The sequence below is a fragment of the Lutra lutra genome, chromosome 1 (genome assembly GCF_902655055.1).
Source record: "Lutra lutra chromosome 1, mLutLut1.2, whole genome shotgun sequence".
In the NCBI taxonomy this organism is placed as follows: domain Eukaryota; kingdom Metazoa; phylum Chordata; class Mammalia; order Carnivora; family Mustelidae; genus Lutra; species Lutra lutra.
Window position 1 is genome coordinate 150,275,898 of NC_062278.1, and position 21,581 is coordinate 150,297,478.

Here is a 21,581-nt window from a genome sequence, read left to right on the forward strand (position 1 = left end):
CAGGGACTCATATGCAGCAGAATTTGTGAGCCATAGTCCTAAGCCACTTTGTCCTCTTCCCACGGTGTCTAGCACGGTGCCTGGTGGAAAGTGACGCTCAGAATGAATAAATAATGTTCTATTTGTCAGGAAGGAGAAGCACAGTCTCTAATGTCCGTACCACAAACTCTCCAGGCGCCCTGGACAAAGACAACGAGGAGGCAAGGTGGGGGGGGGGGGGGCGGAGAGGGGAGGTAGTGCGATGCCGCCGGCGTCCAGGTCTCTCTCTTGACTCGAAAGTGTCCACCCCGAAGCTCAGGTACTGTCCAGCTACGTCCAGAATGCCTCGGAAAACACAAATTCACCACGAGGTTCAAGGGGTGCCAGACTGTCTCCTGTTTCCACAAATGAAGCAGGTGCGGGTACTTTGAGCTTCGGCCCAAGTCGAGTCGACTCCAGAGTCAACCTGAGACCCTCTCTCCGCTCCAGACTGCAGTGTCGCAGCTCTTCCCGCGTGGGGAGAAGGGTGCGAGTGGGAGTGGGCACCACGACGAGCCGGAGCAGGCCTGTTCCGCGGGGACAGTGGTGCAGCCGCGGGCGCTAAGAGAGAGCAGCTGCGCAACCACGCGCGGGTGCACGTGGCGCGGCCGCAGCAGCTATTCCCGGGCGCGCGGCGGCGGGGGTGGCGGGGACAGCGGGGGCGCGGACTACAAGTCCCGGCATGCCTCAGGCAGGGGCGGGCCGGCGCAGGAGCCGGGCCGGGGACCAGCCAGGCTCAGGCGTGCGCAGTGGTTCTTGGGAGTGGCGGGGCGGGTCCTCCCAGGCTGTCAGCTGGGGCCCGGGGCGCCCGGGCGGCGGTGGTCGCGGCCATTGGCGGAGAGGCGGGAGGGGCGGGGCCCCCGCGAGCCGCTGTGGGCAAAGCCGTGCGCGCGGAGGCAGGCAGGCTGCCGGCTGGGAGGCACGGGTCGGGCTGGTGCGTTCCATCCTGGCCATGGCAGCGGCGCCGCTGAAAGTGTGCATCGTGGGCTCGGGGAACTGGTGAGCGGCGGCGGGCCGGAGGCGCGGGCTCCGCCTCCAGGAAGCCCCTCTCCCGGGCGGGCTAGGGCCGCGCGTCCCCTCCGCAGCGTGGGCACCGGGCACCCCGCGCAGGGAGGCGGGGCGGGTGGCCTCGCGGCTGGGCTGGGCACGGCGCACCCGGGGAGGCCGCGCCGAGACACTGGCCCGGGAGGCCCTGGGCCCGCGTGCCCGCGGAGGGCAGCAAGGCGAGAGGGTACTGCGCGTCCGCGGGCACCTGTCTGCGCTCTCACCGCGCGGCGGGCGCACGGAGGCCACCTGCTCGCCACGCCCGGGTGTTTTGCGCACCATTCTAAGAGCGTTCTCGGTTCTGGGAGGATCGCCTGGGTCGAGGAATCGGTGGAGACTCGAGCATTTTTGCCGTCGTTTCGGTATTGAGGAAACCGAAGCAAAGAAGGGCTAAACGGCTCTTGCCACCCAGGTGGTGTACGGCACCGGTGCTGTCCTTCCAAGTGCAGGTTTCGCCCACCACCTCTGATAGTCCTGTATCGTAGGAAGATTATGTAGATAAGAAAATCCAAGTTCCAACAGGCCCGACTCACGGAGTAGTCCAGGGGCGTTGGGGATTCTCTGGAGGGCTGGTGGGAGGCTTCCCGTCTCCGCTGGGCTTTGACTTCTGACATTTATACAAGCGCTTTGTGACGGCGCTCTTCTGAGCACTTTGTAAATGTCAGCCTTTTTAGTGCCCTTTATCAAACTTTGCTACTCTGGTGTGTTGGGTGAGTGTAGAGGAAAGTGGGGCCAGGTTGGTGGGAGGAAGTGGAATATAATAATAGCCTCTGATATTTTCGGTCATTTCCCCATTGTTGTGCACTTTTTTCGCACATCCGAAGGACTGGTATAGAATAGTTCAGAGTTGTGTCCTTTTAGCTTGTGTTTTTCTGTGGCCGGACACTCATCACAGTTCAGGCTTCGTGGAGAGCTGCCCCACTAGGAATGGGCCTAATGATTTGTCTTACTCTTTGATATGGCCCAAAAAGTTCCTGGAGGAAATCTTAATCTGGTTAAATCTTACCTGTTTCTCCACTTTTCCATCCCAGCAAGGCCACTGGCCTCTCTCTGTGCCACACCCCCACCCCCAGTAGGCAAGGTAATGATTTACCTCATTATCTGTTCCCTTCCTCTCTATCCAGTTCTTAAGAACAACCAACTACCCTAGGGCCTGGCATATTGCTAAATAAAAATTAAAATGAATGTTTGAAAATTGATCTTAAAAAAATGTAATTCGATTAGGTAATCACATTAAAAAAGCAGAAGGTTCCCCCCCCCCCCGCCCCTCCATAAAACAATGAAATACCTGACACACACACTTGCCGAGCAGGATATCTCCTGGAGGAAAACCAGTAATTACTCAGTTTCTTCTGGGCTTTCTGAAGGAATTCCATCAGATGCCAGCTAATGCTTACATATATTGCTTTCCCTCTCTGCCCTGCAAATACTAGAATATTAACGTACTTTTCTGTAAATTCTTTTCTTGGCCAGCCACAGAACATTCTGCACATTGAGTGAATTTGGTACCTCTCTGCTGCAAAGCTTCATGTGGACTTCCAGGTTGCCTTTGCCAGTTTTGATCCCAAGGTCACTTGAATGAGATTACTGTTGGCCGTGGGACTGGGAAAGTACTCCTGTTCTTTTAACATTAGTTTTCTCTTCTGTAAAAGGACACAGACCCATAGATGACAGAGCCTTTTCCTAATTTGCAAGGTGCAGAAGGAGCATGGCATTGCCATGCTGGATTTGGGCCAGGAGCAGGAGTAGTGAAGTAAACTCCTACCCCCCCCCCCCCGCCCCCCGCAATGGGATTTGGCTGCCTTCCCACGGTTTCACTCTGATGTACTTGACTGGGTTTTCTTGGCCCACTCCAGCCCAAGGAAATGGAGTAGGGCTTGGCTAGTGACCTTAGAGCCCAGCAATTGAGAAATGTGCCATCCTGGTGGTTTGGGCTGCCTGCCCAGCTCCATTAATTATGGGAGCAGACAGGAACATTGTTGCTCGCACTCAAGTCCTAGAGAGAGGATCACGACCTCCCCAGAGAGATTTCAGAAATTTGGGAAATGAAAACAGCATGGAGAGGCTTCCTAGGGCTTGGGGGGTGTTCAGCTCTGGTCAGCAGGCATTTTCCCGATCTAGGCACAATGGTACAGAATCCCTGCCTATAAGAAATTTACCTTCAGGGCTGAGATGAAATGGAAGATAAATTCAGAATGGAAAGTGGAATGAAATACCTGTCACAAGGTTAGTTAGCCGTTACCTTTTAGTGTTGCTTAAAATGTAGTCCAGAGACCACCTGCATCAGAATGACCACTGAGGCTACACTTGCTGACTCATACTCCCTGAAAGTGGGACAGATTTTTCCTTACAGGACATTGGCCTTCTGCTAATTTTGAAATACTATATAGAGATGAACCTGCCCTTCCAGATTTGGTCCTTCATTCAAGAATGTGAAGTTGCTTAAGCAATGTTTAATCTTGAGACTTTGAAGTAGCTGAGCGTGGCTGCGTCAATAAAGGTGTTGTCACATCTAAACCCAAAACTAAAAGGTGGCCCTGTGCTCTCATTTGAGTGCCCTCCCCCATGTAAATGCTTAATAGTTGCAGTATAGATAATGAATCTAGCTGACATGGCCAGGAGTTTCAGCCTGGAATGACATGGGGGTTGTATAACGTGCCCTTGTCATGCCCTTTGGCACTTCCTTTCCTATGGACAAGTCAGAATAGGCCAGAGGGGGCCCTCATGCATCCTGCCGAGTCCCACGATGCTGCCCCCTGGGGTGCAGGGAGGTGCTTCCTGGCCTGCCTGGCTTTTCATGGCCCTGGGAACTCAGAAAAACAAGAAAAAACAAACATAAATCTTTCGAAGTTCCTCCAAATATGAACCAGAAGTTCCTCCAAATATGAAACGAAGTTTCGTTACCCAAACTTTGGGGAAATGACCCAGACACAGGGCAAGATCCAGTTCTAGCACCGAAGCCTCAGGGCTGTGTTTACAACCAAACCCCTGTGGTAGGGAGAATATGTCCAAGCCCCGGAACACGTTTGGAGGCGGGGTAATGCAGGAGGGGCTGGGGGTTCCCACTGCTTGGGTTTCAGTCCTGGTCCTCTGTTTCATAAGGCCTTGAGCAAACTGCTCCTTCAAGAATCATTGGTTATGGGGCGCCTGGGTGGCTCAGTGGGTTAAGCCGCTGCCTTCAGCTCAGGTCATGATCTCAGGGTCCTGGGATCGAGTCCCACATCGGGCTCTCTGCTCAGCAGGGAGACTGCTTCCCTCTCTTTCTCTCTCTGCCTCTCTACTAGTGATCTCTCTCTGTCAAATAAATAAATAAAATCTTTAAAAAAAAAAAAGAATCATTGGTTATGATACTGCTACCTGCTGTCTAGGATTTTGGTTAGGATGAAATGACATGTGTTGGGGAGAGTACAGAGTGACCAGCACTAAGTAGATATCAGCTACTGCTATTGTATTTATTTGATCAACCTTGACCAGCATGGTCATTAAGTCACCAAATGGATCCAGCTGGAGTCTGACCAAGAAGCAGAGGCAGAGGAGGGAGAGAAGGTGAAGGAGTATAACTGATAGGCAGCTGGAGGAGTTGGGGGAGTTGTTTCTCTCTGGCCCTTGTTTACACCAACACTCCACAGCTGTACGGAAGGGCAGGGAGAGCTGTGGCCTACTTGACACTGATGACCGGAGCTGGATGTGGGTGACTCCCGTCTTCTTTGGCTCTGAATGCAGCGTTGCGGCCCTTAGACAGCTCTGTCACCATTTTGTGCTCCTCAGTTTCCATGGTACTGCTTGCTACGTACCCACAGGCAGTGCTCAGAAGCATTCTTCTGATAAATGAGTTCCTCTGCGGTCAGGAAGGGATTCAGAAATAATCCCTTCTGTGGCTGCAGGTGCCACTGATGTACCTCTGCTTTGGGAGCCGGAGGGAGAAGTGAATGATAGGATGGGTGGGAGCTGAACTGGGAAAAGATCCAGAGTCTCCTGTGAACCAGAGTGAGAGTTTGTACAACTAAAACCCACAAGAAGCCCTGATACTTTCGCCTCTTTCCATCGCCTCTGCCCCCCGTTCAGTACAGTGGTTCGATATACACCTTTTCGACTTTATGATGGTGCAGAAAATGATGGTGAGCGTGTGAACCATAATCTGAATTGTGAATCAGGCTCTTCTGGGCTGGACGCTAAGCCGTGGATCCTCCGTCCTGATGCCCGGCTGAGGCTGCAGCATCCGGTCAGATACCGATCACGGGGGCAAACAGGTGGTACAGGGACAGCCATTGTGCTGGTCACTTCCAGTGCAATATTCAGTCAATTACCTGAGCTCATCAACACTTGGATGTGAAATAGGATTTGTGTCCAATGATTTTGCGTGACTGTAGGTTTATATAAATGTTCTGGGCAAGTTGCAGTGAAGCTAGGCTAAGCTATAGTGTTCAGGAGGTGAGGGGAACTAAATGCATTTTAGGATATTTGAAACTCAATGATGGGTCATATGGGACATAACCCCATCGTAAGCTGAGGAAGGTCTGTATACAAACCATGGCTGCTTTTGTAGCAGCTCCCAGTTCTCCTTGAGCCTTTCATCACTGTCATTATCATTCTCTAACCTGGCCTCCTTCCCCAGGGGGTCATTTTTTTTTTTTTTTTTTTTTTTGAGTGTCAGGTATGTGCATTACTTCATTTAAGCCTCCTAACTTGCCTGTGGCAGTACTATTGTTCATCCTGATTTGCATAACAAGAGGGAGATGGAGGGAAAACATTTCAAGGTCAGTGGTTAATCCTTGGAGTGGAAGCCCAGATCCTTCTATCTCCAAGGGCCTTGTTTCTATAAATTCTTGTCATTTTCATTGAGAAGCATACTTGACCTGCGGACAAATCTTATGGTCACAGAAATATTTGAATATCTTATGTCTTACCCTCCCAACAAAAGTTTAGTATAACAATATTTCCCTTAAGAAAAATAAGATTGAGGGATGCCTGGCTTGCTCAGTTGGTGGAACCTGTGACTCTTAATCTTGGGTTGTGAGTTCAAGCCCTATATTGGGCGTAGAAATTACATAAAAACCTTAAAAAGAGAGAAAAAGAAAAAAGATCACATTGAAATGTCTTGAAAATTGTCACTTCCCTCTGGAACAGGCGTCCCTCCTCCTCTACACATGGCAGATGATCATAGTTTACTATTTTTAAGGCAACTGATCTTCCTAAAATTAATCTAGCAGATTAATTGTTAGAAAAACCTTATATCTAAGTGAAAAATCTCAGTCCAACTTCCACCCCTTAATCTCTGTGCTGCCTGGGTGAGCCCACTCTCTTCTAAGACACCCCATTGGCTAGAGAAGTCTCATGTCTGCTCCGTCTTCTCTGTGGCAAGCTAAGTAGTGTCTCCAGGTCTCTCAATGGTTGCTGGTGGAAAGTTGTTTTGGGGGTCCACACTAGCCAGGTCTCCCTTCTCTTTCCTTCATCCCTCACCTCCATGCTTAGTGATACCAAAACTTAATGGCCTTAAACAGTAGTCACTTATTAGTTCATGATTCTGGGGATCAGCAGTCTGAACTAAGCTGGGAGGGTCTTCTGCTGGTCTAGCCTGGGCTCACTCATAAGGCTGAGGTCCGGTAATGGGTTGGCTGGATTCTTGGTCCTAGACGACATCTTCTGTGTGTCTGGCAGTGGGCAGGCTTCAGCCAGGCTGAGAGGAGTGACCTGAGAGGACTGTGTGTGTGTGTCTCATTCCTCTGCAGGCTAGTTGGGACTTCTCCATTTGGTGGCTGGATTCCAGGAACAAAAAGAGAGAGCACAGACGAGTACCTCCTATGAGTAGAGTCACAGTATTTGTCTTGTAGCTGGCTCACTTGACTTAGCATAATGCCCTCAAGGTTCATCCACAGTGTAGCTAGCTTGTGTCAGAATGTCCTTCCCTTTTAGGGCTGAATAATATTTCATAGTGTTTACATAGTACATTTTGTTTTTTCATCCTTCAGTGGACACTTGGGTTTCTTCTACCTTTTGTCTGTTTTGAATACAATGGTCCCCCTTGCCCACTGGGGATACGTTCCAGAACGCTCAGTGGATGCCTGCAGTTGCGGATAGTATGGGAAACCTTATACTGTGTTTTTTCCTAGACATACGTACATGTGATAAAGTTTGATTAAGCACACTAAGAGATGAATAATAACTAAGAACAGTTATAACAATATGCTATATTAAAAGTTACGGCAATCTGCTCCATCACTCTCAAAATACCTAATTGTACTATACTCCCCTTTCTTGTAATGATGTGAGATATTGGCTGCCCACATCATGAGGTGAAGTGAGGTGACTGGCACAGGGGTTGGGACGTGGCATTTGATGGGGACGGGTAGTGATAGGGGAAAACATGGCGACCGGAAAAGGAAGACAAGGGGCGACTTCTGTAATGCTGCTCTGACTGATCTGAGTCCCTGCTTTCCCTTCTTGGGGGTCCATACCCTGAAGTGTAATCGTCAGATCCTATGGTAATTCTATTTTTAGTTTTTTTGGTCAGCCACCGTATTGCTTTCCATGACAGCTGCACCATGTTCTGTGCCCTCCAGCAGTGCCCAAGGGGTCCGATTTCTGCACAGCCTCACTGACACTCATTATTTTCCAGTTTTGTTTGGGTTTTTCATTTTGTTTTGTTTTTTCCCTGTAGTTACCATCCTAAGGGGTGGGAGATGGTATGTCTTTTATTAATTGCATGTTAATGTGGCATGTACAATTTTGCATCCTGTTTTTTGTGAAATGTAACATTCTATCACCAGCTTTGTCTTCTGCCCTTTGAATTCTGATAGGTGGAAAGGCTTTTTTCAACTTCTCCCCATCCTTTTCTCTGTGAAGTTGTACACATTGATCTTTTCCCCCTTGTGGTTTCTTCTTTTGATTTTAAGCTGAGGAAGCTTCCTGATCCAAAGATCAAATAAACATTCACCGAGTGGAATCTGTATTTAAAATACTTCATTTTTCACATTTGCATCTAAGACTTGGCACTTGATTGTACTTTAAAAGCCCTTTAACGCAAAGAATTACACAAAATGCTAACAACGGTTCTCCCTGGGTGGTGAGATTATTCATAATTGTCTTTTCATCATTCTTGTATTGCTTGTTTGAGTAAAAAAGTAGATGTTATTTAAAACAGAATTGACCACCCTCTTCCCTTGGTTCCATAGTCGGATGAGCACTGGAAGAGACTGGGGCATGGAATGTAGAAAATCTGCTTATTTCCCTCACTGGGACTTCTTCGTCTACTCCATAAAAAGAAGGAGGTACTGTAGGGTTCTTTCTGGCCCAGAAAGGTTCTGCATTCTGTGGAGGAGGAGCATGGACCGCCAGAATTCCATCGGGTTCGTGGCTGGCTTGATGGGAATCCCAAGGGGGCTGGGGTGTGGAGGTATGTCAAGCTGGAGGTTAGGACCTCCAGCAGGTGAGTGTCCCTCCAGCTGGGACACAGGAAGGGAGAGCAGAGTGTTGAAGACACACAGGCTGGGGTGTGACTTTCTGTCTTCCACCAACCACCTGTGTGCTCTCTGGGCTTCAGGTTCTTCATGTAAAAAATGGAGATAATAGAGGCACCTGGTAAGTTGATTCAACATCTGACTCTTGATTTCAGCTCAGGTGATGAGCTCGGGGTAGTGAGTCAAGCCTCCCTCCCATCAGGCTCCATGCTGGGCTTGGAGCCTGCTTAAGATTCTCTGTCTCTATCTCTCCCCTTCTCTCCTGTTGCCCCCCTCCTCTCTTTCTCTCCCTCCTTAAAAAAAAAAAACCTCACACACTCTCTATCTCTCTCCCTTTGCCCCCTCCTTTTTCTTTCTCTCCCTCTTAAAAAAATGAGGGTAATAAATGGATATTATAATATACTTAATAATATAATATATATAAATAATGATAGTGATAATAATAAAACCTGCCTCAAAGGGTTGGCGGGCCATGAAACATCTTGTTAACATCGGTTTAGATACTGAAAGTAGTGTGTGTGGATGTAATCATACTGAGGCATGTAAATGTATCAAATCAAGAAGGTATACATCTTAAACTTATACAATGTTATATGTCAATTACATTTCGGTAAAAACAGCAACAAAAACCGGGGCCTGACGGCCCAACAGGCCTACCCCTTTCAGGCATGGCCCTCCCCTCTTCTCTTTGTTTTCCCCACCCTACCCTGCCATCCCATTCTCTTCCTTCCTCTGCTCTGCTTCCTCCCTCCCTCCCTCTCTCTTCCCTCTCTTCCCTGTCACTCCCTTTTCCTTCCTTGACCTCTCTGCTCCCGGCCTCCTATCCCTTCCTCCTCCTCCCCCTGGCAATGTTGGCTCCAGAACACCAGAATTTCTGCTCCAGTTTGAGCAGAAGATAATCTCTTGGCCCCACCTGTTCTGCGCCTTTGCTCCAGGGCCTTGAAGGCTCCCCAGTCCCTCCCATAGGTGAGGGCCTCTCAGCCCTTGGAGTTCAGAGTTCAGCCCAGCTGCACTTGCTCCCAGCTCTCCCTGATCTTAGTGTCATCTGCTTAAGCCACTTTGGTCACCGTGGCGTGGTTACTTTTCTTTGTGAACTTGCTGGAACAGCTTCATTCTGTCTCCATTTCCCCATCTCCAGGGTCCATGAGGGTGCGGACTCGTGTGCCTTACTCCCTGTATCCCTTGTTCCCAGCAGTGTTTACACCTGATAGGTGTTCCGCATGCATTTTCAACACATGATGCTACTCTGTACCAGGGCAAATGTAAAGGAGCAGGAAGTGTGGGCTTTGGAAACAGACCTGTGTCAGAACTGCTGGTGTCTAGGTGGGTAGCGTGACTTGTGGGTGACACTCTTTGAGCCTCACCTTCTTCGTCCGGTAAAGTTAAAGGGGATAATGAGCACCTCTCTCGGGGCCGCTGTAAAGATGAAAGGAGATTTTCAATCCAGTCCTGGTACACAGCTGGCCCTGGAACAGGACTTCCTATCTGTGTGAACTTCTGAACTTCATTTGGATGGCTTGTAGAAGTTGGGAAATCAGTCTACATGATTTCATGGGAAGTGAGATTTTATACTCCTGTGTGAAGACTCAGGACTGGTCCTGAGCAGCCCTGAGCCCCTGGCTCAGTTCAGCCACTACCTGTGTGACACAAGGTCAGAGTGAGGCCAATCCTCCATGTCTTAATGTGGAAGGTCATAAGTTTGGACACCGTTAAAACCTCTGTTTTGCAGGCTCTGCCCTTAACTGCTTTGGGCTCTACTTCATACTGCGTTATTATTTGCTTATTATCCTTTGTGTAAAAGTTGACTTTAAAAGAAAACTTTCTTTCACTACTGTCAATACCATATGTTGGAGGTAATAACAACTGGGAGAATGAAAACAAAACAGTGTTAATAGAATTCTTGCCAAATCCTGCTACCTGCCCAGGCTCAGTGCCTGAAGCATTTAGAGGCTTCGGGGAGAAGGGAAATGAACACATGCTGGAGAGATGGTAACAACATAATAGCACTCAGATGAGACATTCTTCGTTCTCTCGAAGGCCATGGAGTTGAAGGGGCACAAGCGAGGGGTGCTTGGGGGTGGCTCAGTGGGTTAACCCTCTGCCTTTGGCTTAGGTCATGATCCCAGGGTTCTGGGATCGAGCCCCGCATCGGGCTCTCTGCTCAGCAATGAGCCTGCTTCCCTGCTCTCTCTTCTGCCTGCCTCTCTGCCTACTTATGATATCTGTCAAGTAAATAAATAAAATCTTAAAAAAAAAAAAAAGAAAGGGCACAAGTGAGTCGGTGTCCTTTGGTGCTGTGTGTTGGGGGTGGCACTTGGCCATGGGGTGGTGTACCCCTGGCACCCATTCCTCACTTTAGAAAACACTGGCCTGGATCCTAGACCTGAAATGGACATTAGAGAGCATTGCCCCACCTGTCATTTAGTAGATGAATGAGCTGGGCCAGGTGTGGAAATGGCTATCCGTGCCCTTGACCCTGACAGTGAAAGATCCATTCCAGGATCTGCTTGGGCAGTGGCAGAAAAACCCCTGAAATGTGGAGGACTCCACCAGTGGGGCCTGGGACCCCAGACCCAACCATGACCAGACCATGTAGAAACCGCCTGTGTGGACTGTAGCCAGTACTTTTATTTTAAGCTCAGTCTGATATCTGTGAGTGTTTTTGGACTGGCTCTCAGCAGGGCCCTTTAAAAAAAAAAAAAAAAAATGAACAGGGTTTTTCACTTAACAATAGCCTCCAGTCCCTTCAGAAACACTAAGGTTCCTCCAGAACACTTGGTTTGCTCTATCTGATTCTGTTCCTTCGTGTCAGTCAGAAGTGGTAACATGTGTCATGAGCACAGCTAGTACTATTTCAGGGCCAAAAAGGAATTTGGGTGAGGATTATATACTTCTTTGGGGAAAAAAAAAAATCAGCTTTTTTGGAAACATAATTAATATACAAAAACCACTGGACCTACTTAATGTATATAATTTGATGGGCTTGGAGATAAGAGTATACCCGTGAAACCACTACAAGTGAAGGTGATAAAAATCTTTGATAAAGGGGCATCTGGGTGGCTTAGTGGTTTAAGGGTCCTGGGATCGAGCCCCACATCAGGCTCTCTGCTCAGCAGGGAGCCTGTTTCCCCTCTCTCTGCCTGCCTCTGCCTACTTGTGATCTCTCTGTCAAGTAAATAAATAAAATCTTTTTAAAAAAATCTTTGATTAAAAACAAAAATAAAAAATAAGAAAGTTAATAAAAACAAGAAAATAAACATTTATTTCTTAAATAGAAAGTTCTGCCTGGCGCCCCCGCACCCCCCCCCCCATTTTTGGTGGCAGTAACACTGTGTCCGATCAGCTCTGGGCTTGTCCTATGTGGCCTTTGTTATGTTGATGTGGATTATACTTCCGGAGGTTTTATAAACAGCCTCTGGGGGGGGGGAGGCAGGCAGCAAGGAAAATGTTTGGTTTAACAAAATATTTGGTTGGGCATGAAGATTTTACTAGATTGTCAAAGAGATTAAAAAAATCGTGTTTTAAGTTCTGATCCCCCAAAACAAAAACAGATTACTATGTAAATTATTTAGAAAGAACAGGACAAGGCCTCGAAGGCACTGGAATCTTTTTGTTTTTGTCCTTGCTAGGTTTGTCCTTGAATTAAATTCCATGCTTCTCAGAGTGCCTGGGCAGCTCAGTTGGTTAAGCATCTGCCTTTGGCTCAGGTCACGATCATGGGGTCTTGGGATCAAGCCCCAGGTCCCTTGGGCTCCCTGCTCAGCAGGGAGTCTGTTTCTCTCTCTGTCTCTCCCTCTCCCCCTGCTCATCATACTCCGTCTCTCAAATAAATAAAATCTTAAAACAAAACAAAACAAAACAAACTTAAATTCCATCCTCCTTTCTTCTGTCCTGATCACCTTCCCTTATCACCTTATGAATGGATAGACTAAGCTAGTGCATCTCAACTTTGGCTATAAATTAGATTACTTGGAAGATTTAAGAATCCTGAGTCCCAGGCCACCCCGCAGACCAATGATATCTGTGCCCCCGGAGTAGGATCCAGCATAGGTAGTTTCTAAAGCTCCACAGGGACCAACAGCATTGAGAACGGCTGCTCTATACAGCCGTCCAGAACTTTCCGGTGCCTTCCTGCCTCACAAGTAAGAAAAGCATAAGCTATTGCACACATCAAAGCTCTGTGGCTTTACCTGTGAAATTCTTACTCTATGCCGGCAAGACAGTTTGTAGCTAAATACATATTATTCATCCCGTTCTCCTCCTGAGAATTGTAGAAAAGAGGCCAAGAGGGGTGCCTGGGTGGCTCAGTGGGGTAAGTGTCTGCCTTCGGCTCAGGTCATGATCTCTGGGTCCTGGGATCGAGCCCCACATTGGGCTCCATGCTTGGCTAAGAGTCTGCTGCTCTCTCTTCTGCTCCTCCCTTCCCCACCCCTAGCTTGTGCTCTCTCTCTGAAATAAATACATAAAATCTTAAGGAAAAAAAAAAAAAGAGAGGCCAATGTTCTTCCCAAGATCACTATCACCTTAATTGTAATCTGGGAAACAGCTGCTCAGACTCCCAGGGAGGTAACAGCTCAGGCTCACAGTGTTCTTGGCGTTGAGTTACGCAACTCACAAGGTCACAGAGAGCAAGTGTGATTCTGGGGAGGTGAGCAAAGTGGGGGCGGGAGGGAGGAAGCCATTAGGCACTAGGAATCCAAATCTAGTAAATCAAGCAGGAAAATAAGCCAGAACCACCAGATCCCTCCCCCGTGATCTTACTGGAACATACTTGCTTCTCTGTTTACAAAGCCTTCTTGGGGGGGAAGCCAAGCATCTGCAACCAAAGGCAAACCTGTAGCATCTGTTGAAATGAGCTAGTTCAGAAAATTCACATGAATATTAGAACTGTTAAACGTTAAGCCCATCAGACCATGCTGTGTATCCTTTGGGATTCACTGGTGCAGAAAATGACATGACCCAAATAAGGGAAGGAAACTCCATTACATTACATGTCAGGTCATCAGGGTCTGGCTCTGCCTCTTCCCCGGTTTTACCAGTAACTTCACTCAATCACCCATTTGCTCATTTATCTCCCGTTATCACATACTTGCCACGAACCCACTGGGCCCAATGCATTGGACTAGATGCCGTGCTGGTGAGCCAGGAGAGCAAAGGCAGTGCGTTCTTTGCACTCCAAAGCTTACCACCCCTCAGGGAGGTGAAGGAGGTAAGAGGAATTGCTTCCCAGTTGTATAAGAAACTATTTCTTCATTCAGAGTCACCCCGGGCCCAGTTAGCATTCCGTGGCCCAGGAACGTGTCTACTATGGTGGCACTGGCCCCAGCTCAGCTGCCCTTGTCCAGGGGACTGGCGTTAACTAGTTGGAGTGCATGATCTTCCCCTGTAGCAAAGACTGTGGGACACTGATTAGTTACCAGAATGTGTCTGGCAAACAGAGATGTGAGAGAAACGGAGCCTCTGGGAGGCTAGAGGCCACCTGGGTCACACCAAATACCCAGACAGCCAAGCCCTGGCACCCTTGCTCTGCTCCTTTTCTGGAACTCGGAGTCTTGTCCTCCCATTACGAATGCAGCTCTGTTGCAGTTCACTGGAACACAGTTTATCCTATGGTAGCTACATTTTAATCTCTGTGATGGATTTGAAATATAGCCTGGTTGCCTCGGAGTCTTAAGAGGACCCGCCAAGTATTACTTTCATGTTTTATATCTCTGAGGTGGGTTTCTTTTCTGCCTGGGGTACTCTCTTCCAGGATAGGTTGATGCTTACTAGTTTCCAAAGGTGGTGTTTTTGACCTTGTACCAAAATCCTGATCACGGCAGGGCAGGGCGGGGGGTGGGGGGTGTTCTTTCCAGGTGAAAACGACTAAGCTTTCAAATGGCCTGTGGCTGATAACGACTTCCCATCTGAATTACAAACCCAGTGCTTGAATCAGAATCAGCACTTGTTTCTTCTGAATTAGAGTTGAATGCTTTTCTGCCCAAGTGAGTTTAATTTTTTTCTTCTTTTCCGTTGTTTCTTTCATAGGGGTTCAGCTGTTGCAAAAATAATTGGTAATAATGTCAAGAAACTTAAGAAGTTTGCCTCCACTGTTAAGATGTGGGTCTTTGAAGAAACAGTTAATGGGAGAAAACTGACAGACATCATAAATAATGACCATGAAAATGTAAAATATCTCCCTGGACACAAGCTGCCAGAAAATGTGGTAAGACTTTGGGATGGAAAGTACTTCTGGTTAATTCTGAAAGTTAACGCTTGGCCGAGTTAGCACATGGGGCTTGGGGAAATGGGAAAGCTACTTCCCTCTTCCTTTGTCCCTTTCTGCTACCAGCTAGTTTGCTTGGTTGGTTTTGGTTTTCCTGACTCTGAAAATGGGCTTTGTATTATTTTGCTAGGGCTGCCATAACAAATTATGATAGAATAGGTGGCTTAAATAACAGAGATTTGTTTTCTCACAGTTCTGGAAGCTTCAGGTCCAAGATGAGGGTGTCAACAGGTTTGGTTTCTTCTGAGGCTCTCTCTTGTAGATGGTTGTCTTCTTCCTGTGTCCTCACACTCCTGTGTCTTTCTTCTGCGTGCCCTACTCTTCCTTTTTTAAAAAAATACATACATGTATATAGATTTACTCATTTGAGAGAGACCGTGCATGTAGGAGTTGGGGGAGGGGCAGAGGGAGAAGTAGACTCCCCGCTAAGCAGGGAGCCAGACTCGGGGCTCGGTCCCATTACACAGAAATGATGACCTGTGCTGAAGGCAGATGCTTAACTCAGTGAGCCACCCAGGTGCCCCAGTCTGCTCTTAGGAGAGGAATCCTGTTGAATTAGGGCCCACCCTGATGTCCTCATTTTAATGCAATTACCTCTGTAAAGACCCTGTCTCCAAATAATAGTCTTATTCCAAGGTACTAGGGTTAGGATATCAGCTTATGAATTTGGAGTGGAGGGTGCGTGGCACACAATTCATCCCACAGCATGCAAATTTCTTGGCATTCAAGGTGCTGGTCCCATCAGAGCTGGAACTCACAACCTTGCCTTCAGCTGCTTGAGACCCCCAGTCCTAATAGTCCCTTTCTAAGTGCATGGACTTTGGTCTGCACATGAGGACAGCTAATGCACTGGTCTGTGATTTAAAATCAGGGTCAAGGCCTAAATTACAGAAGGAGATTGAAGAGAATAGAAGGTCGGAAGACTGACAGTTTAAAATTTAGGCCTATTAGGTCTGAGAGGGAAAAGTACAGGTAATTGCCTGGCCTTGTTCCGGTGACTTGCGGGAGGTGGGTGGGGGGAGAGATGGGCAAGAAGAACAAGAGTGACCATGCCTGTTTGTCTCAGTGGAATTGGAACGTCTATTGCCAGATTTCACCCCTTGCTGGCTTTCTGTAATAGTCTGAAGACCAGACCATTGTGCTCTGATTCCCTGCCTGCTGCCCTGGTTAACCAGACAAGCTCGTCTTCTTCGTTCATGAAGTAGTCATCTCTGCATATATTCACTCATCGGCCTTCGTGAGCATGTACAGTGCTTTGAGCACACTGTTGGTAGAAACAAGAAGAGGAATAGGATGACGTCGCTTCCTTCAAGGAGGCCAGCAGGAGAGATGGACTTGTAAACTGACAAACACCAGGAAGTCCGGATTTGCAAAGACCTTGCTTGCTGGAGGTTGCTCTTTGGTTTTTGGTTACAGTGTTCATTAGTGTCAAGCAGTGTGCCAAGTAGCTCGCATATCATGCCTCGGGTAATGCTCTCAGTAACCCTCTTAGGTTGATACTACTGGTTTTCCTGTTATGAGGGTGGTTCTGATTTTGTAGGGAAGGATGCTTAGGAAGGATGTGTAGGGAAGGATGCTCAAGAGAAGTTAATGGAATTGGCGCAGGGTCACATAGCTAGAGGCAGGGCTTTAAATTTGATTCCTGGTAGACTCATCCCATGGAATCCATTGTCTTCTAGACAATGATCACTTTCTCCTCTGTGTCCCTATACTGGGGGTCAGGCAGCATTTCTGCACAGTCATTCTCGGCATTGTTGGTGGGGAGAGAAAGGATCCCTATGGTTCTGAGCTTAGAAGTTGAGTTGTCCAAATATCAGAGGGGAAGAACAAAGGGAGTGGCTGTTCCTACTGCAGTGGGAGGCTTCTGGGGTCATCTCTGACCCATGCTTGGAGTAGGAAGTTCCTGCATTTCACTTCTCATTGTTGTTGGAATTGTCGGCTGCTTCCCTTCCATAAACCACATGCTTTGTTAGTACGTTCCTTCCACTCTGCTTTGTGCCAGTCCCTTATGTACCTAGATGTTCATCCCCACCTGCCCCAACAGTGTGAACCTGACTTTCTGATTTTTGGTTCTTCCATGGCTCCTGGTGCAGTGCTCAAGGCGAATGGGGGGAGGGAACCTGCCAAGTGGTTCTGTGAAGCTGAAGCTTGTGCCGGGAGCAAGGAATCCAGGAGGGAAGGAGGCAGGGAAAGAACTGACCTAGAGGAGCCAACAGCCATTGCCACGCAGAGCCCAGTCCCCACAGTTACTGAGTCTGCCCCCTGCCTGCGGATGTGGACAGAAGGAGGAGAAAAAGGAGGAACCATCTACTCCTGGGACCCTGTTGATGCCTGAAGCCTTTTGGTTCACGAAAGTCAATGTGTCCATTCTCTGGAGTGGACATTTGTGCAGTTTCCAGCTATTTGCCATTGTGGACCATGTTCCCAGGGGATGGAATTGCAGAGTCACCGGGAACGCACAGCCGTAGTGTCACTACGTCATACCACTGGATTCCAAAGTGGTCCTACCAGTCTCTGTTCCCCCAGCTCGACTGAGGGGTCACATTGTTCCACATGCTTGCCAGTGCTTGGCTGGAGACACCCAGGGTGTTAGAAAGTTCTATTTCTTAAGCCTGGTGGAATGTACACAGGTGGTTTTTTCCCTCTATATTTTTTATAGTTTCTAATGGCACTTAGATAATAATAAAGTGGAGTGATGGTGAAGTGTAGTGGTGGGGGACGCCCTGGGAGTCAGTGCCTGGGTCAGACGGACGGGTTGTTCCTCATGCCGTATTACCCTTAGGCATTTTGTGGGGAATAAATGAGGTGTTCCACATAGTTTGCTGTGAAGCAATTTTTTTTTTTAAGTTGGGGTTTTGTTTTTGTTTTAAGATTTTATTTATTTATTTATTTGACAGAGATCACAAGTAGGCAGAGAGGCAGCAGAGAGAAAGAGAGGAGGAAGTAGGTTCCCCACTGAGCAGAGAGCCCGATGCAGGACTCGATCCCAGGACCCCGGGATCATGACCTGAGCCGAAGGCAGAGGCTTTAACCCACTGAGCCACCCAGGAGCCCCTTTTTTGTTTTGTTTTATATGTTTATTTCAGTTTTTCAGCTATCTCATTTGATCCTTTAAAAAAATCAACTAGTGTTAGATAAGACCCTTACCATCGTGAAAGATGGTTAATTATGAGGTCTGTCAATCAGCGTGCTCACGTGAGACTGGGAGTCCTTCTTGCTTGGGGGTCCCCACACTGTTTCCCACTGGCCTTCACGCCCATCCTCATCACATGACCCTCCCCACTCTCACCCCCAACCTCTTGTAACAGGTGACCTCTTGTCACCATGTCATCACCTGTTCACTAAGAGCTGGGACAGTCTGGGTTTGCAGTTTTTATCTGAAACTGAGTGAAAAGAACGCTTCCCGTTTCTTGCCACTGTCGGATATAAAATTGTGGATCCTGTCCTCCGTCTCATCCAGGTAGAGCGCTCCTTTGCCCTCTGGCACCAGGATTTACGATGACAGCATCTTCAATGAAGTACTGTTGTCATTGCTTCTCATCTTGCTTTCTAAGCCTTAGCCGTACCTTTTTAAAAACAACTTCACTGAGGTATGATTCACAGATCATACAATTTGCCCATTTAAGTGTACAGGTCAGTGGTTTTGAGTATACTCAGAGTTGTGCAGACATTACCACCATCAATTTTAGAATATTTTCATCAGCCCAAAAAGAAACCCTACCCCATGTAGGTGTCACTTCCTATTTCCTCCTATCCCCTGTCCCAGTCCCAAGTAACCACTGGTCTTTCTGTTTCAATAGACTTGCCTGTCTGGACATTTCATATAAATCGCACCATCCAATAGTTTTCTGTGTCTGGCTTCTTTGATTTAAGATCGTGTTTCAAGGTTCCATCCATGTTGTAGTCTGTGTCAGTACTGCATTCCCTTCCATGGCTGAGTAAGATTCTGTTTCACGGATGTACCACACTGTATTTTATCCACTTGTCCATTGATGGACATCTGGGTGGTTTGCGCTTTTCAGCTCTTGGGATTAATACAGCTGTGAACACTTGTATAGTGTTCTGTGCAAACGTGTTTTCAATTCTTTTGAGCGGGTACCTAGGAGTACCAATTGCTGGATCATATGATAGCTGTTGAACTCTTCGAGGAACTGCCAGGGTATTTTCCAAGATGACTGCACCATTGTACAGCCTGCTTCAGCAGTGTGTGGGGGTTCCAACATGCTCCATAGCTTTGTGAACACCTTTGTCATTATCCAGCTTTTTGATCCTACCCATCCTAGTGGGTAGGAAGTGGTATTTGATTGTGATTTTGGTTTTCATGTGCCTCATGGCTAACCATGTTGAGCATTTTTTCATTTGCTCATTGGACCTTTGTATATCTTCCTCAGAGAAATGTGTATTCACAGTATTTGTCCATTTAAAAAATTGGGTTGTCTTTTTATTAATGAGTGGTAAGAATTCTTTTTTTCTTTCTCAAAAATTTTTATTTTTAAGTAATCTCTATGCTCAGCATAGGGCTTGAACCCATGACCCCGAGATAAGACTCATATACTATTCCTACTGAGCCAGTCTGGTGCCCCTAGAATTTTTAATATAGGGGCGCCTGGGTGGCTCAGTGGGCTAAAGCATCTGCTCAGGTCATGATTCCAGGGTCATGGGATCAAGCCCCGTATCAGGCTCTCTGCTCAGCAGGGAGCCTGCTCCCCCACCCCCTGACCCTGCCTGCCTCTCTGCCGACTTGTGATATCTGTCTGTCAAATAAATAAATAAGAATCTTTAAAAAAAAAAAAAAAATTCTTAATATATATTAGATACAAGTCCATTTTCCCAGATAAAGAATTCAGAAGTGTTTTCTGCTTCAAGTTTTTGCTTTCTTAATGTTAATCCTTTGAAGCAGGAAAGCTCCTAAGTTTGAAATAGAATTTGTATATTTTCCTTTCTTACTCTTTGGATTTGGTTTCTTGCATAGGCCTGCATTGGCTGATGTTTCCTCCACACCTAGAATAGTGATTTTGGGGGGTCTGAGGGAGTGCCAGGGACAGTGGGCATGGTGAGGAAGAAAAAGCAGAGTGAAGAGTTTTGTTTCTGTGCTTTAAGTGATATCCTATGCGATATAAGGTTAGGCCGAGACAATTAAAAAAAAAAAAATGGCCCCTTACTTTTGGGTAATAGGGCTGCGATAACAACCATTAATTTTGGCTGCAGCCTTTTTCAGAATGAGAATATCAGGTCAGTAGGAGCCTCAGTGTTAACTCCTTCCTCCCTGGGTATAGCTTTCTGGTTTTTTTAGTGGAGTCTTTGTCACCGTTGCTTCTCCAATGTAAATGTTCCTCGGAATCGCTTGGAGAGCTTAACAGGGATTGCTGTGTCCACCCGAGGGTTTTTCACTCACCGGGTCTCAGATGAGGCCCATACATGGGCATCTTTAACAGGTTCCCCGGGTGATGGTGATGCTGTTGTTCAGGAACCACACTTTGGGCCCACTGGTCTACCTCATCAGTCTGTATTACTGGTGTAGTCTAGGGGGCTCCGGGTGGCAGACAGCTGTGTTTCTCTCGCAGCAACCTCACTGCTGGCATGTTTACAGAAGACTCATCAGATAAGATGGTCTGTGCTTGAGGATCATTTTTCTGAATATGGAGCCAAAGAATATACATTTCACCTATGGTCTTGGCCGATATTAAGACCAGAAGACCGGGAGGGCACCATAGTATTTTTGAACCTCTGCTTTGCTGTGTGTGTTCCTCACATGCCATTGTCTTTCATCTAAATACTAATTCCTTGGAGAATGTAGGCAAGTGGCCTGTGGGTGTCCAGTTAGCCAACTGGTGATAGAGCAAGGTCAAGGTGTGCAGATAGTCTCCAGTCATAACTTGAGCTGGGGGGATGGGAAAGAACCTTTAGGCTTCTCCACATAGATTTTCCAGCTCTGTTTTAAATTATTGTGTGTGTGTGTGTGTGTGTGTGTGTGTGTGTATAAACGTGGACCAAGAGCCCTGGAGTCCTGGAAGTCTGAACATGAAGAGGACCAACCATGGTGCCTTGGTTCTGACTCCATTATTCATCATCCTTGCCTATGAAGGCAAGCCTTTTTGTTCTCAGTTGTCTTTCCCAGCGGATTTCAGGTTCTTTCATGGTGGACATCCTCAGAAAGATTTTGACAGGAAGTGTGTGAAATAGGTCAGCATTTGTAAAACAGTGTCTTGGTTTTGTTCGGAGTAAAAGATAGGCAAAGACTTAGCTAAAGGTTCTATTCGGAAATAGGGTATCCAGTTACTGGCTTAGCTGTGGAGAGCTCGGTTGTTACTGTGTGGGAGGAAGTGTTCTGTGAATGGACCATGCACGCAATAGAAATGCAGCTCGTGTCGCACTTGGTTCTGTGGGTTAAACCCTCAGCACTCCACCAAGGAGAGCGGAAGGACATCTCTGTGTACCGTGAGCCCCTGCTCATCCCATCCTGGAGAGCCGTCACCTTCCCAACCAGCGGCAGGTTCTTTGATTTGTTGAAGAAGGAAATGGAAGGGACAGGAGGAAATCGAGACCAGAGGGCAGCTTCCTTGTGTGTTTTTTAAAAAAATGGGACATAGGGATGGGCAGACTCCTTCAATGGTAAGAATTTATAGAAAGCAAGTAGATTTTTCTGATGTGTGATCTCTTTCATTTGTTTTGTATAATTTTGAAGCACTTTCATGCATATTGCTTAACCTGAAAGTGCTCTGTGACGTAGCTGGGTAGGAAAATTACTTTTATACCCTTCTGTACATGGGGTGAGTGAGGTCAGTGAAGATACGTCT

The 21,581-nt window shown here is 47.4% G+C and overlaps 1 protein-coding gene across 2 annotated transcripts in view; it reads left to right on the top strand.

Moving 5' to 3' along the window:
- The first annotated feature begins 859 nt into the window (after positions 1-859).
- GPD1L (glycerol-3-phosphate dehydrogenase 1 like) overlaps positions 860-21,581 on the top strand; it is a 61,324-nt gene continuing 40,602 nt past the window's right edge. Inside the window, exons 1-2 of one of the 2 annotated variants that reach the window (XM_047739023.1) lie at positions 860-1,017; positions 14,547-14,724. In XM_047739023.1, coding sequence (XP_047594979.1) covers positions 971-1,017; positions 14,547-14,724 — 225 coding nt within the window. In that variant the 5' untranslated portion in view covers positions 860-970. Of the gene's footprint in view, positions 1,018-10,451; positions 10,580-14,546; positions 14,725-21,581 lie in introns of those variants that run through there. The other variant, XM_047739032.1, reaches the window with a different exon arrangement.